This window comes from Opisthorchis viverrini (genome assembly GCF_000715545.1).
Source record: "Opisthorchis viverrini unplaced genomic scaffold opera_v5_171, whole genome shotgun sequence".
In the NCBI taxonomy this organism is placed as follows: domain Eukaryota; kingdom Metazoa; phylum Platyhelminthes; class Trematoda; order Opisthorchiida; family Opisthorchiidae; genus Opisthorchis; species Opisthorchis viverrini.
The window spans coordinates 693,013-708,211 of NW_008751829.1; the positions used below are offsets into that span (position 1 = coordinate 693,013).

General features: G+C 40.1%; 2 protein-coding genes across 2 annotated transcripts in view; one reads left to right on the top strand and one right to left on the bottom strand.

Moving 5' to 3' along the window:
- Nucleotides 1-556: 556 nt before the first annotated feature.
- Nucleotides 557-11,269, bottom strand: T265_07482 (hypothetical protein; the record flags this gene model as incomplete). Its single annotated transcript, XM_009173015.1, has 3 exons — nt 557-853; nt 4,105-4,142; nt 11,201-11,269. The coding sequence occupies 3 exons, from the start codon at nt 11,267-11,269 to the stop codon at nt 628-630; spliced, it is 333 nt and encodes a 110-aa protein (XP_009171279.1).
- A 3,865-nt stretch (nt 11,270-15,134) lies between these two features.
- The window catches only part of T265_07483 (hypothetical protein), a gene marked incomplete at both ends in the record, with an annotated part of 9,097 nt that continues 9,032 nt past the window's right edge, over nt 15,135-15,199 (top strand). The window contains one exon of the mRNA XM_009173016.1: nt 15,135-15,189. Coding sequence (XP_009171280.1) covers nt 15,135-15,189 — 55 coding nt within the window. The remainder of the gene's footprint in view (nt 15,190-15,199) is intronic.

The following is a 15,199-nucleotide window of genomic DNA, read 5'->3' on the forward strand; positions in this document are numbered from 1 at the left end:
TGCTCATGTTGCGGGCTATATAGACGTATGATCATTAACCTTGCAAATGTGTCCGTAACTGTTTTGTTTGTTAGACTTTTGGCAAAACTTCCACTACCAAATTAACCAACTGAGCGAACCGACCAAATTTGTTTCAGAATTGCCGCTTCATTCTTCAGTTTAGGGATATTATGAACGAGACTGTAATTTGAGATTTACTTGAGTCACACATCGCCACCAACTAAATTTGCAAATGATCGTCCTCTGTATGCGATTCAGTGTTCCGATAGGACTCCAATCTGATAGTACCCCGGAGATTGTACCTACTTGATAAGACCCGGAAGATAAGAAATTGTTCGTGGACTGTCTTCAAGTTTTCAGGCAGTGCTTTCAGTCGAATTCTCACTGCTCAGACAGTGAAAATCTAGGGTGGTTATAGGTAGTGATCCTCGCTAACTAAGGATCTTGTTGAGCTGGACGCAAATGGGGATAATTTTTTCGTGTGTAAATTTGTACGGCTTTTGATGATGAGCCAACTATAAAGGGACAACCCGAAGGTACCAGAAGAATACCAACTGAGAAACCACTGCAGTGTTTTATTATATCAATTGTTTGGCTTAAACCATCAAGCGAACTGATCAAGCATCTTTATCGGCCCATCATGAAGAATTTGCCACGTTTCTCCCGCAAGCGCGAGCATTGCCAAGCACAGTATTCATATTCGTCTAAAAGTGGTTCTGCTGAGAGAGCGCATTCTTGTAGGCATTTCCGAAATGGATATCTCTCGGCCAGTGTGTCGTCGAATTTTCCAACTGCGGAGGCACACAGCAGGCTGTTTGCCATAACCAGCAGAGACACCAGTGTAAGCTTGATCCTGCGGGTAAGACAGAGAGACGCAACGTCGTGAAAACAAGGCAAACGGGGATGATTATTGAATTATCTTCACTGTTATTATGAAAACTGACACCTTTAAAGGTCAGGCAAGATTTGTCATCCTAAATAGCAGAAAGCACAATCCATGTGTACACTGAAGGCCTCAAAATCAGGTCATTTATCGGAAACCAATTCATTCTGAATCACAGAACGAGCAGAGGGGTAAAGTCAGATTTTACGGAGAGATATATGTTTAGTTTAGCTTCATATAACTTGTTCTTAATGAGCTGAGTCAGTGATTTTACTGTAACAGTATGGAGCAATCATTTTTGTTTTCATTATCACTGATCAGTTAATGACGTTATCCCTTGAAGCGGGCGATATAAGTAGACACATGTCTGTTACGTTAACCAAAATGTTAAAAAGTCTTACAGATTAATAACAGATAAATTGAGTAGAGTTGTCGTTCAAGAGGACGAATTTTAAGCAGTCTCAAATATTAGTATTAGGTAAAAAATTGATCTTCATCTACTCCTCAAGAGAAATCTGGAGGAAAACTAGTTGAATGGCAGCTTACGACAAACTGTAAGTCAAAACTATTTTCACAAAATACCCTGGGTCTTGTTTTAAAGTCGCGCTTGTAATTTTTCACCGTTTGCATTTTGAATGGATAGTAAATCATACATCACGTCAACTTGTGGCCCTATCATGAGCATACTATAATGCTGAACTTGCTCTTTGTGATGATAATGGAATCAGTTTATTTGATAAGTCCTCAATTTTGGAAAAATTGCAACGCATTTAGCATTTGAAAGATCGTTTGTAAATCGAACAAGGCAGTTTATCTGTTAAACTTGCCCTAATTTTGCTTACAGATTTGTGTGAAATTCCACTTTTTGTGTCAGCAAACGACGCAGATACCTGATATCGGATGAGGTACTAACTAATCGTATACACAAAGATGAAGCTTATGCATTTTGGACCGTTCGGAACTGTTAAGATAATTGCTGTATTTGGTGGTGCACTTCGGCAAATTTATAAGAGCACTCTTTCTTTGTTAACTATTTTTTGCCTATCTTGGAATGAATATTCACTAGATAAGAACCAATGTTCCGCGTGGTGTGACTTTTAGTGTACACTGTAAAGCCAAGATTTATTCTTTAAAAATAGACCCAGTGGTGTCAAAACGGTGCTCTTTGCTTCAAGCCGTCTGGTTTAACCGTCAGTATTTGGCGGTTTCAATGAGCTGAGAGATTGAAGCAAATGAGGCCGAAGTAGTTTCGGCACCGTACTACATTAAGGAGTTCGGACTAAGGACGATTTTTGTGTTCCTAGATTCTAGTTGATTAATCGTGGTTCCACCAAATTTGTTTGGGCCAACAAACGATCTATCATTTCATATAGTAACCTTTCGACCACACTGCAAAAAAACTTCCCTGTGATTCTATTTGTTTGTTCTTGTTTTTACTGGACGCGCCGCTTGTTCTTCTTGCGACATCTTCACACCTCTTGTCTGTGCTTTAGATACTACAACTGTTTCATGAGTTATCCGATAATTTCTGACTTTATCAGTAATATCATGTTATATATATATATATCATTTTTAGCATCCATTGCAATTGTGACACTTCAAAACAACGAACTAGCGTTACGCAGGGCGTGCTCTATTTATAACTGCGGGAGTGTTTGCAGTTCTCTGAACTCACATAACTATCGACGCAGCTATAGAACAAGCAACGATTTCAGTGGAAAGAAATTTGGTTAGAAGATGGTAGATGACAACCGTGGTTTTTCATAACTTACGTGACAGTATTAGCATAGCTTCAATAGAAATGGGAAAAAAGTGCGACAAATTAAAGGGCAATTGTCGTCCAATCTACAAGATAATTTTTGGCGAATTCTAGGCCTTTCACGTTAGAAACTGCTCAAAGCACTTTACAGTGCTTTTACAAATGTATATCGTTTCGTCCTGTAGCCGGACGGATTTTTAACACATTGGTTATATCCGGAATGCCCCATATTTTTTTACAGAGATGGGGATTAGAAGGTTTTTTACCCCTTTTTTATCCAGTTTTCATCCAGTAGCTGTCCCTAATATACAAGTAAGCAACACTGGGCGTAATGAGCAATAAGCTTCTGCTTTGTTTTGCTAAAATATTTTGTTCTACTGCAAATTTGTCACCTCAAAAAGAACCTCAAATACAGATGAAGCCAGTCGGCGGACAGTGAAATTTTGAACTAGCAACCATGTAGATAATGACGGTTGATATACTACTGAGTCCTTTTTGGGTGTGAATTTCCGGATGGTATTCCCAATATTGGAAAAGGGGTAGCACCACTACCTAAATGGACAAAATGAAACCAGATATTATTAGATTCTGACGTCTTTTCTTTTTTCTTCGCCACGGAGTTGTTGGTGACTTTGACGTCTCCAAAAACCCACTGTAGCCAATCGTTTTGTTGTGCTGACGCAAGAATTGGAACTAGCTTTGAGCTGGAAAACGATATAACCCGTGAGACATAATATGCCTGGGATGGGTGTGAACTTAGGCATGTAGAAATTGATAATGCTACTTTCCGTTACCACGACAGCAGAATATCATGTTCCAAATAGAAGATGGAGTACCCCACACCTCACCACGTTCTGAGCTACCATCAGTTTTGTTCCGGGAAGCTACAACTTTCACAAAAGCATTAAGGAATCATTGCATGTACCAGCGTATCATGCAGGTATACACGTGCTAGACAAAATAGCCGGTAGTAATAAAGGGGCACGGCTCGCCAGTTTTTCTACGTGTATGTGATATGACCAGAATCCACCTATGAAAACTTCGTGCTGTAAAAGATAACCCAAAGCTTCTCCGCCAAATGTGTCGCGCCCGTTGAGTTCAATTCCAGTTCACCATAAGTTTGATTATTAATTTTCGGACAGAAACTCTTTCCATTCGCTTCATCAGTGAAACCGGCTTGGTGCTTTTGTAATTTTGTCACAGGGCGTGTCAGAGACTGATATGTGTTTCAGTTGATCTAGTTTTGTACATCTGGCGGTGAAAGTGAATAAAGCGACGAAAGTGAAGATAACACTCTTGTCTTCTTCGTAACTTCTGCATTGGTACAAGGATAGCACATCCATAAATTTCGTACTTTCTAGTCTACCCAAGTATGGCGTGTACTCAGAAGTGTCAAAGTTTTTGACTGATTTTCTACTGACAATAGGATAAATACAGCAGTTGACCTGAAAAAACGACGAACCTTAAGAGACCACCAAAAATTTGGTTGCGCTTCTTAGCCTAAAACTGATGTGGCGTTTTTCACTTTTTTAAATCTTGAAAAAACATTAAAAACTTACGTCAACAACTTAAACTGTGATTTGCATGTATATAATATCCATTATTTATGTTGGAATTATTCCACATTCAGGTGTTAAATTTATCCACAAGAAATTACAAATGTCACAGACAGATAAATAACCAATAGATTTTTAGCTAGCAAAAATGGGAACGTCACCAAGTGTCGCGCAATAACATTTTTAAAATAAACGACACTCAGTTGAGCTTAACAAGCAAAACGTCATTGCGACACTTCAGTCTAGTGCTTTGCGTCATTTCTGTTTGAAAGCATCTGTAACGGGACATTCCTTTACCGCGCCCTGATTAATTCGGTAAACAGTAGCTGCCAATCAAGAATATTGGAGAGGAGTAGGCGTGTTTGCTTTTAATTTTGTTTTGCCGTGAATAATGACGAGGAAGAAAGTTGGTCTGCAAATTATTAAACATCTCCAAATGCCTGGAAGCCAGTGTTTTTCGCAACCAAAACTGCGGAGGCTTGGAGAAGAAGAAATCCAAAGTAAATCTTGCTAAAGCAATATGAAGCACCTCAAAATTGTTCTGATTTGTTAACTGCCCCACGTTTGCCGTTCAAATCAGAGTCACGGTACAATGGAACAGGTACTGAATACTTGAACCAATCCCGCAAAATCCAATTTGAAACAAACAACAAAAACACCCAGAAAACCTCACTGTCCCCGAGGGTTTCTAGCACTATCGTATTTGTTGTATTTCGTAGGAATAGAAGATGAACTTTTATGTTACTTTCCAACCTGCCGTTTCTGACGCACCACTTAACATAACTTCATACCGACTTGTCACTATTGATAATCGTTTACAAAAGATTCCTTCCATTGTTTTTTCCTTTTTAGCATTACTTCGCACCTGTGGGCTTTCTCGCGAGAGTAATTAACTCCAAAGGATAAACAACTACAAGTAACAGACATTGTTTCACAGCAGTGAGTATCACCAAGTTTACTCCCAACCCGCTGAAACGAACAAATGGTCTGCCCAAAACCAATTGAAGGCCGACACTATTTGTGTGCCAAGCTTAAAATTTGCCTGCAGACGTGTGTGTATTGTAAAATAAATGTGACAAAAAATAGTTAATTAAGGCTTGTTTAAGACCTATACTGTTAAAAATAAGCAATTAAACAAAGATACTAGCCTCCTAACGTGTTACCATGTGAATTGGTTCCCATATTTGAGTCCTATTTGCAGTCCTAATCTATACTGGACTAGCAGCCGGTCTCATATTCAACACGTCGTCTAAAAGCGCTTCAAGAGAATTGATAGCAACCACAGCTTACCTAAATTCAAGATTATTGGTTCGTTTTATGCGTGATGGTTATATGACAAGCAGTAGTAAACTGTGTAGACGGCTGGGATAAATCATACGATGAGTGAAGAATTGGATACGATCAACGGTATGTAGGTGATTGTACTGGTGCGCAATCCAATTAAATAACGCGAAGAAATCAGGCCGCTAATTTAGGTAGAACGTCAACTTACATTGTTGTACACAAGAATGAATTTAAGCAAGGGTCTGTGGTGTATGAAAAGCGTTCTAGAAACTCGTGTTTAAGTACAAATTGCGTTAAATAAATCTAATTACAATTTAAATCCAAAGCAGCAGAATAAGCTTTCATTGTGTTCGTAAATTTGAGTTTTCAACGAAGTAAAACTGATATTTTTTCCCAAAATATGCATTATGAGCTTATGAGGCAGAATAAATCATATCTCTATATTTCAAAGTGATAAACGTGATCAATGTATTTACGTACTAGCAACTCGAACATTTTGTTTGCCACCTCAGCAAAGGCCACAAAATTTAAACGAAATATCCTACCCTTCCGAACTATTTGATATGAGTTTTAAGCCCTATGGCGCCGCTATTCTCTAATACATAATGTGCGCCGCTTCTAGAAATTTAACAATTTCCAGTTTGCATTAGTTGTACATCTTTATGATGCTAATCGGAATTAGACGGTTAGTTGCTACTCTTCTTCCAGTTTGCCTATTGTTTATTGACTCATTTGAGATGTCCAGATAGTTCACTGATTGCGTAACAGTAGATCAACATTTTGGACGACTCTAGACACTTCACCAAAGTCAAACAGCCTATTGTACGGCTCTTCTCTTTTTTCGATCCACTGCACACAAGTGCATAACTGCTACAGATTGGATACAGTTTGGATGAGGGATCTTGGTTTACTTTTCTGATGCATTTAGGCATAATCATTCTATCAGGGTAACCCCCCACGTACTCAGCTTCAGTCAGATTGTGAGTAGGGTAAAGTGCAAAAAAAACAGGTGATTTGATCACATAAACCGTAATGCTGTTTTAGAGAACAGATTGCCTATCACCACGTCTACCAAGACCATTTTTTGAAAGCAAATAAGTTGCACTCATTGAGTGATTCCTACAGTAGGCATCAATTACACTTATCGTCACATTAGATCAACACCCATTAGATAACGGCAATGAATCGGCTGTACCCAAAAGATGACGTGTAGTCTAGCTCCAGTTTTCCAACTACTCAATCTATGCCCTGATGTCAGTCAAATGATAAACGAAGGTTGTCTAACGGTCGTTTAACCAGTGGCTTAAAAGCACACCACAACTTCATTATCGGAATTGTGATTCACATTGGATGTCTAAACCAGGAATTTCTAGGGAATGCTTTTGGCAATTCTTCACTCCGTTGCAATACACTATTTAAAAACTTTAACAAATGAAAGATTTAGTTAAAAGTTTTGTCAAGCATGGTCTATTGCACCACAACAAATTGCAATTTGATGAACGGAGAATCAGGAAAAGCAACTGACCGCATACGTATGAACCCTGATGTTAGAACCTTCAGAAAGCAAAAGCAAAAACGTACGTAAGAAGATAACATGTGACAGTAATGCGTGCTGCAACAATCAGATTGGGGAAAATTCTTTCAAGAAACCGGAGAAGCATGTCTAGTTCCAGGGGACTTCGCTTTTTGAAGGGGATCTTTTAACCCTTCCCATATCGGATGACCTACAAAAAATTCAGACGGTTTGGTTTGCAGCATGTATTATACAGCGTATTCTAATTCGTATTTGAATCATGCATCTCCGGACATGAGGATTGCATTAGGCAGTTCATTATTGCCGTTTTTATTGAAAGGATCAAGCCTTACATCCAATTATCCACGGACTAGGACTTATGGGTTAGATTCTTTTGGCCGTTCCACCGCAGGCATTTTTTGCGTCACGCGTTATGCAAAATTGTTCACTCACGGTTTGAAAAATTTTCCCTCATTAAAACACCAAAATTAAGCTGGGAAGACAAGACTGCAACGTACTCTTTCTAACGCTTCAATACATGGGTACAAAAACTTCACTGCCGAGCGAGCAGATGTATCAATTGAGAGAATGAATAAAATATTTCAATTTGTTTGAAGCTCACAAGCCAAATACTATAAGGATTAAATTTACGTGTCTTGCAGAAATGAAGAGGATATATGGACCCTTAAATTGGCATTTGAGGTCTGTCATCTCGGCTGAATGATCAGTACGTCACCATCTTACCGAGGTTTCATTAAAACTGCATGGAGCCAAGCTAACACAAAGTACGTATTTCAGGTCAGAACAAATTCGTTTGTTGTAAATTCACCGAGCAGTAGCTTGTCACTCGAGCTTAATGGAAATTCAGTTGTCATCATCTAGAGAAAGAGTATCTCCTTTGTGTTTGTGACGCAACTGAACCGCCAAGTTGGAAGTGTAAATTCAAGAAATGTTGCCTTACTAAAGTTTATCCGCTCGCAAGAAGCATCGGTAGATTAGTAGGCGGAACGTTTCTCTAAACTATTTCCATATATGTTTCTATACAGACAAGTTCGGGAGATTTTGGAATTTTAGCGGAAATGTCATCCTTTAAAACTTAGCTAACTTTTGCCAAGAAAATCGAGAAGCACTGCAGATCCATATCATTTTTTTCATATCAACATCAGCAGTAGATTTCGACACTTATTGGCTTTTGTGAAAATACTGGGTTTAATTACGGATCAACCTCTTTGTTTCGATATTGCGTTTTCCCAAATCAACGCGATTTTTTCCAGGCACACAAATGGGATTTATTATTGGGGTTACAATTAAATGAAACCATCCAGCAGTGTGGTCAAACGCCCTCTTTATTTATGGTATTGGTAAATCTTTTTTCATTAGACACACCTCGTATCCAGAGGCCGTTTTTGAATTCCTGGAAAATCATTCGAATGTACTAGATCTAAACTAGTAAAAAAGTGGTTGAGTAAAAAAATATCGGAGGTACTACTGGGTGGAATCTGTTGAGTACGGATTTTCTCATAAAGTTTTATTAGTCAGCAATTTTCCTGCTACGAAAGTGATGTTATTGTGTTAGAAGTGCTTGTAGCAGATCCCCATAATCCGCAGAGGGTAAAGTTTCTCAATCTTCCCTGCTGCGCTGAGTAAATTTGAAGACCCACATAGCTACTACAGCCCAAGGGTTACTGATATTCGATGTACGACTATTCCTCTAATGGAGACTCACCTGAATATTTGGCGTTGTGGTCTACACTTACCAGAGTAACTCAATGAAATTTGGCAAAGTCGAGATCTCACGAAATATTTCTAATCTCTGTTTGTCTGTTTTAGCGTGCAAGATTTATTGAGATATGTAGTGTCATAATGCTCTGGCCGGTGGCATACAAACGTTTTCCAAAGTTACACAAAGCCATCTACCATTTTTGTCTGTGTTGGCAGCACCTTAATGAATGGCTGACTTGGTGTTTCTGAGGAATTACCAGAGGAAATCACCCTCGACGAACAGTTTGTTTAACGAAAATCGCGAAGCTCTGCATAATTAGAGTTAGCATAACGGATTATTTAACTATACTCTAAACTCAAGTATTTGGGTTGCACCTAGGTGTATTACTTTACAAGTTCATTAAACTATGAGGCCGTTTTACAGCTAAAACATCATATTTAAGCACGTGGGGGGCGAATATTTTTCAAACTGAAAGCATCGAATGAAGCCAAACGGATTTGCTGCATTTCACTTTGAGCTCCTTCGTGAGGCTGGCAAGTTCATTACGTCTTAATACCTGACAACATATTAAGAGGAAGCAAACCAGGCTATATAGCGCGTCCATCGAATCCAATGTTCCTTGATCGCTGAGGGGTACTGAAGCGCAATTCAATCTTGAGAAATACCAACCGAAAGTACAAATGTTTGGATGTCTCAAATTATTTACAACGTAGAAGTTTTGGCATTTTGCTTGATAAAGGTAACTAAACTCTCTAAGGCTCATCATCGGGCAGGAATTTTAGCCAGCCATTTAGTAGACAGAAAGAGGTAACAGTGCGACCACCGAAAAACCATCAATCTAGGGTTAACTCCCGGTGGACGCCACTCCTTCACCTGTGTTATCAGGACATATTCAGGGAACATTTTGAATAGAAACTCGTCAGAAGAGCAAACAAGCTCATGGACCAACGGCACTACAAGTGTAACCGTACCAGCCGTGCAGCTGATGTAATTTCGTTGTGAAGATACGTTGTCCCTACATAACGGAAAGCCTCGAGGAGTGGCCGTAATGTACAGCTCACCAACGGATTTCCTCAGAAGTGGTAATCTGTCAATAAACACAAGAGGTCCCCATTGTGCATTTATTAACGTAAGCATAAAACTACAAAAACTTCCTTAGCTGAGGTCTAACGAGTCCGGCCAAGTCAGACAGTCGGATGTATTTAAGCTGTCACAATTGGTTAAAAGTTGTCTGGTGCACATAATAAATGCTGATATTTTTATGTCTGCCCAACTTCCCCTAAAGTTTTGTAGCCCAACCAGTTGCTACTGTCTCAAAATGTTGTAATTTAGAAAAACAATTTATTTACAACAGGTGAATGTTCACTAATTAATGCTTAGCCCCGAAGATCACCTGCAGTGCCGAGAGATGCGGTCTGGCTTGAACCGTCTATGCTTAGCCGATTTGATAACTATAACAAAGCTGAGAGTATCACATCAAAAAACGTCTCCAGACAGAAGTGTGTAAGTTAGTAGATTTCGATGCATGACAGAGCACGGACCAAATTTACCAACCAGCTATCTCCCTTTCTATGCTACTTGACTATGTCGATATTCGATGAATATCTCCTCCTGAAAAATCACCATTCCGAATGCTTGTAAATGATGGTGGCTGGGGTGAGGCTAGAAAGAAAATATATAGTGTCAGCTTCAATAGAAAGCTACGATTTTGCTAAAAATATTCAGCTTACTTTGGCGCATTTTTTCACAGATGTCTCGTTTGTGATGATACTAATCTATTGCTTGTGTCTTCGATCGCGTGTATCGTGGTAATTGAAGAAATAACGATCGTTCTACAAGTTTACTCTAACAAGACACAATACAGTTCAATGTGAAACAAAACCCTGTATTAGCATTAATAAAGGCCTATCAGCCCAAAAAAACGTTTCAAAATGAAGTGATTATCACCAATAAAGCTTTTCATAGTGAAACGTTTTATTTACACTTGTTTATTTACTGAGCTAAAAAGTGTCTTCCGAAACGCTGAACGATTTTTTACGGATACAAACTTGATACAGCAGGTGAAATCATCTCAAAAATTACTGTTTTGTAATTACAATATCCAGAAATACTACGTTAAAATCACTGCTATTCTCCAGACCTTTCAATATCACACAGTCACGTTTTTTAAACGGATGTAAACATTTTTGCAGTGTTTATAATTTTATCAAGTTTGAAGGAATACAAGCCGATGGATCATACTCAGCATAACAAATTAGTGTTCAGCAAAAATGAGATATCCTTTTGGTGTCTTTCTCCTGACAGAAGTAAAACGGAAGAATATCGTAGGAATTAGTTCTAACAATTTATGCTTAGACCACTATGTAAGTTTATTGACATGCAAGCGCAGTAATTGATATTATTGTGAAAAAATAAACAAAACAGATACAAAACGATATAAACTGCCACAATTTTGCAGCACCAACTAAAAGGGCATACTTACATTTCCTGTAAATATTTCTTGTTGCACCTGTTCGTTAGAGGGAATTTTGAACCTACTCAAATTTTCCATTTGCTGTTAAATAGGTTTCGCATAAGCAGAGTAACCAATGAAATGGCAGAAAATGTTACATTGTGTAATACATCCAATCGTTGTCACGCTTTATGTATTACATTTAAAAAGTCACAGGAACCGAGGGAGAGAACAGCCAAATACAACTATCCCACCAATGAATATTAGCCTGGTATAGCACCAGAACCTCCGTTGATAACGTAGTGAAATGGACTATGTTCTTGGTGTTTGTATCAATTTAATAACGTTTTGGCCTGGATTAGATTGGTTTTAAAAACTAAAATCAGGGAGGGGGTAAATTAGCCATTTTGGTACACATTCCCACAATACTCATTACCGGTGTACATCAGTAGTTTTTAGTGATAAACGTTGTACCCGTTTGCATGGATAGGACAAATAATGCTATTCCCGGATGAACAAATCGATTCTCATAAAAATTTCGTTGACGCGCGTCAAAGATGGTCACCTCTGGACTCATAAGTTTGTCATATTGGCCGGAACTGTGGCCTCAACGAAGCCCCCCTTCTAGTAAAAAGTTTTCACTTGGACCATTCTGACGTTCTTCCACAATAGTGTTGGACAAGATACCCTCAAATTTATTACAACGGGAATGGGAGGCTGGCGCAAAATCTGCTGGCAGATTACGAGATATATTGAACTTTTGAAGCCTCATCAGGTGGGTCAATAGATAGAAAAACAGTTTGTTTTTGTTTTTGATTAAGTGTTGAACTATCCCGCATGCTGAAATGCACATACAAATATTATTGATCTGATTGCGGACTGATTCCTCTACACGGTTTTTCTACCAACAAACAAAAACGTCGATGGGCAAAACTTGTACATTAGCAAGAACAAAACCAAAAGGAACAATGTGATATACCAAATGAACTGCAACGACTGCAACAAATCCTACGTTGAACAAAATGGGAGGAAATTATGTACACGAATAAAGGAACACAACGCGGCAGTCAGGAGACATGACCCCCTGTCCTTGATACCTATGCACGAGTACTAAGAAGACCACAAATTCAATCTGGAAAACGCCAAAAAATTTTGTCATACGGAGACACGCGACACGGACGAGAATTTCTGGAAGCATGGTAATCCACGGCAGATTCGACCAACCGGTGCATCGAACTGGATCCAATTTACGCAACTCTACGTGCACCTCAACCGGAACACTCAAGGAGGACCGAATATTGGATTCACAAACGAGGAAACAACTAACTCCTCGGAGTCAAATCAAATAAGGACAAAGAGGACAAAGATCATTTTCAACATCGACCAGACTACGACGGTGAGGGTTGCCAAGCTCAAAGGTCACGTGGGCATCGGCGACTGAGAAGACGACATAACAGAACAACCAATGGAAGCAGCCGACCGAACAAATAATCGCGGTCAGAGGTCATCCCCGGCTACCAGCACGTATATTAACACACACGTAACACTACTCAACGCACAACCATCAACCCACCTCTACGCACAACTACGCTCCCCAATAACGCACTGATGATGTCACCTCGATTGGTGATGAAACGTTTGCAATCAAATTGCCCAGCTCAGCGAACAAGCCAACGACCATCTACGCTACCTGAGCTACCGACACACTCACTGCATCATTCAAACTATTCTACATACCCAGGATTGCGTTGTATCGGTCTTTATAAGGTCGAAACTGAGTGATATTCAATCCTGGTTTCCTTGTTCGTTGCAATTTGCATACCCGTGGCTACCATGTAGTTTTCCAGTTCACAGACATCCGTACTAAACTTTTCAATGATTGGTGAACACAAATTTTAACGTTGGCTTATTTGGGGCACAAACCATGAAATATCGACAGTAGAGTCGATGGAAATCAAGTGTCATTTAACATGAGCTACGGTCATAACAGTCGTTCACTTACGCAATAAAAAACAATTTATACGAAATTAATTTTGTGTTGAGAACTCTTACGTTAGGGTAGCAGTATTTCTCCGTCAACATTTTTTGAAACCTAACCAATATGCATTCAGTGAACTAGAATACTAGTGAAACGGGACGGCACACACGGAACAAATAACCTTAAGGTACGCACAAAACAGGACGGCTCAAATTTCAAGAAATTGCATAAAGACAATAATCAAAACAGCATTAAATGTTATAGGTAGCTCGGGTGTGTTTACTGGTGGCTGATAGGATGGCAGTTGATCTGTTCGCCGAGCTTGGCCATTGGCTTGCAAACGTTTCGTCTCCAGTCAAGGAGACATCGTCAGTGCGCAGCTGAATGCGTGCTTCCTCCGTGCCTAGCTGCGTTTATGTAGTTTTTTGTAGAGTATCTAATATCCTGTCATGTGACTGGCTAGTTGGTATATGCCTTCTGTTGCATCATGGTAGGACCGACCGTGATTTTGTTTTGCTGCTTTGTGGTCAGTATGCCTCTTATTTCACTGGTTTGTTGGATGGCTGTTTTGGGGTGTTCCGAGTCTGTTTGCAATTGGTCCGTTCCCGGTTTGTGTTTCGTTGTGGCCTTCCTTCCTTAGTTCTGCTTGGTTGTGACAGTGTCTTCTGTTTTTGGTAGTTTCCTCGCTTCAGCCTGATCACTTGTTTCTTTTCTCTTTGTCCGCCTCTGCGTTCTGTAGCTCCATAATTCTTTTTTTTGCAGTGGCCGATAGACTGGACCAATTTCGATGTGTTTGTTGATAGCTTTTTCAGTAGAGTGCCATGCTTCTATGAATTCACGTTCTTTCTTTGTACTCGCTTGGGCCAATATGTGAACGGTGCTCCAGTTGAACTTGTGTCCCTCTTGATCTTCATGTACGGAGACGAGCGAAAATTGGTCATGCCTCTTGGATGCGAGTTTATGTTCATGTATCCTGGTAGAAAGCTTCCTTCCTGTTTGTCCCGGGCGGTCACGGTCGGTCCTACCATGATACAACAGAAGGCCTATACCAACTAGCCAATCACATGACAGGATATTAGATACTCTACAAAAACTACATAAACGCATCTAGGCACGGAGGAAGCATACATTCAACTGCGCACTGACGATGTTTCCTCGACTGGGGACGAAACGTTTGCGAGCCAATGGCCAAACTCGGTGAACAGATCAACTGCCGTCCGATCAGCGACCAGCATTAAATGATGTAAGCAGTAAAGAATTGCTGCCCCAAATCTGCAAACAAACCATCAGACGTTTAGCACAGTTTGTAGCACATCCCTTAGACTTAGTCCCCAAAAGCGGAATTACTCGATCCCTCATTTGCGCAGTAATTTCGTTGGTTGTCCATCCTGAACTAACATGCATAACGAAAGTGCTATAGCTGTACCTCTGATGAACTCCCTGATAAGCAACATTATGCTGGAATTCTTTGCATCATTTGCTGCACACATGTCACCCAGTTAAATTGTTGTGAAGACACAATCGCATCGGCGAGTTTCTCGTGCATATAAGATCAAATTTAACGTTCGAACAAATTGCTGTTTGAGTTAACGGCGTCAGCGCCTCAAAACTCCTCTCACTTGATTAGCCTCAAAAACAAATTCTTGTTTTTGTGGGGCTTATGAGCAATTTTTCTGTGCTACTAAATTCTGTAAAAATCCCGCAGCCAACACCTGAAACAAAATCAGCCCAGTGTGTTTCAAGCGTCTGTGAAACTACCTGACTGAGATGCTCTGACTGGCGGGCCAGTCGTTCGAGGCGTCGGGCGTTCCGCCCTCATTACCCAGGCGCGAACGTGTTCAGCTGTTCAAAAGTAGGAATCTGGAGGAGTCCAGCGTGGGGGGTAACAAACTCACCTCGCATGTCAGGCGTGCGGAGTTCGAACCCCGGCACGGCCATTGGATGTGCACGGTTGACGAGCTCTAATAAGAGGGAAATTCCAGTCCAATGCTTCCTCCTTTTGGCGTGAACTCACCGGGACGATTGCTCAAACGAGAGTCGCGTGGGTGTGC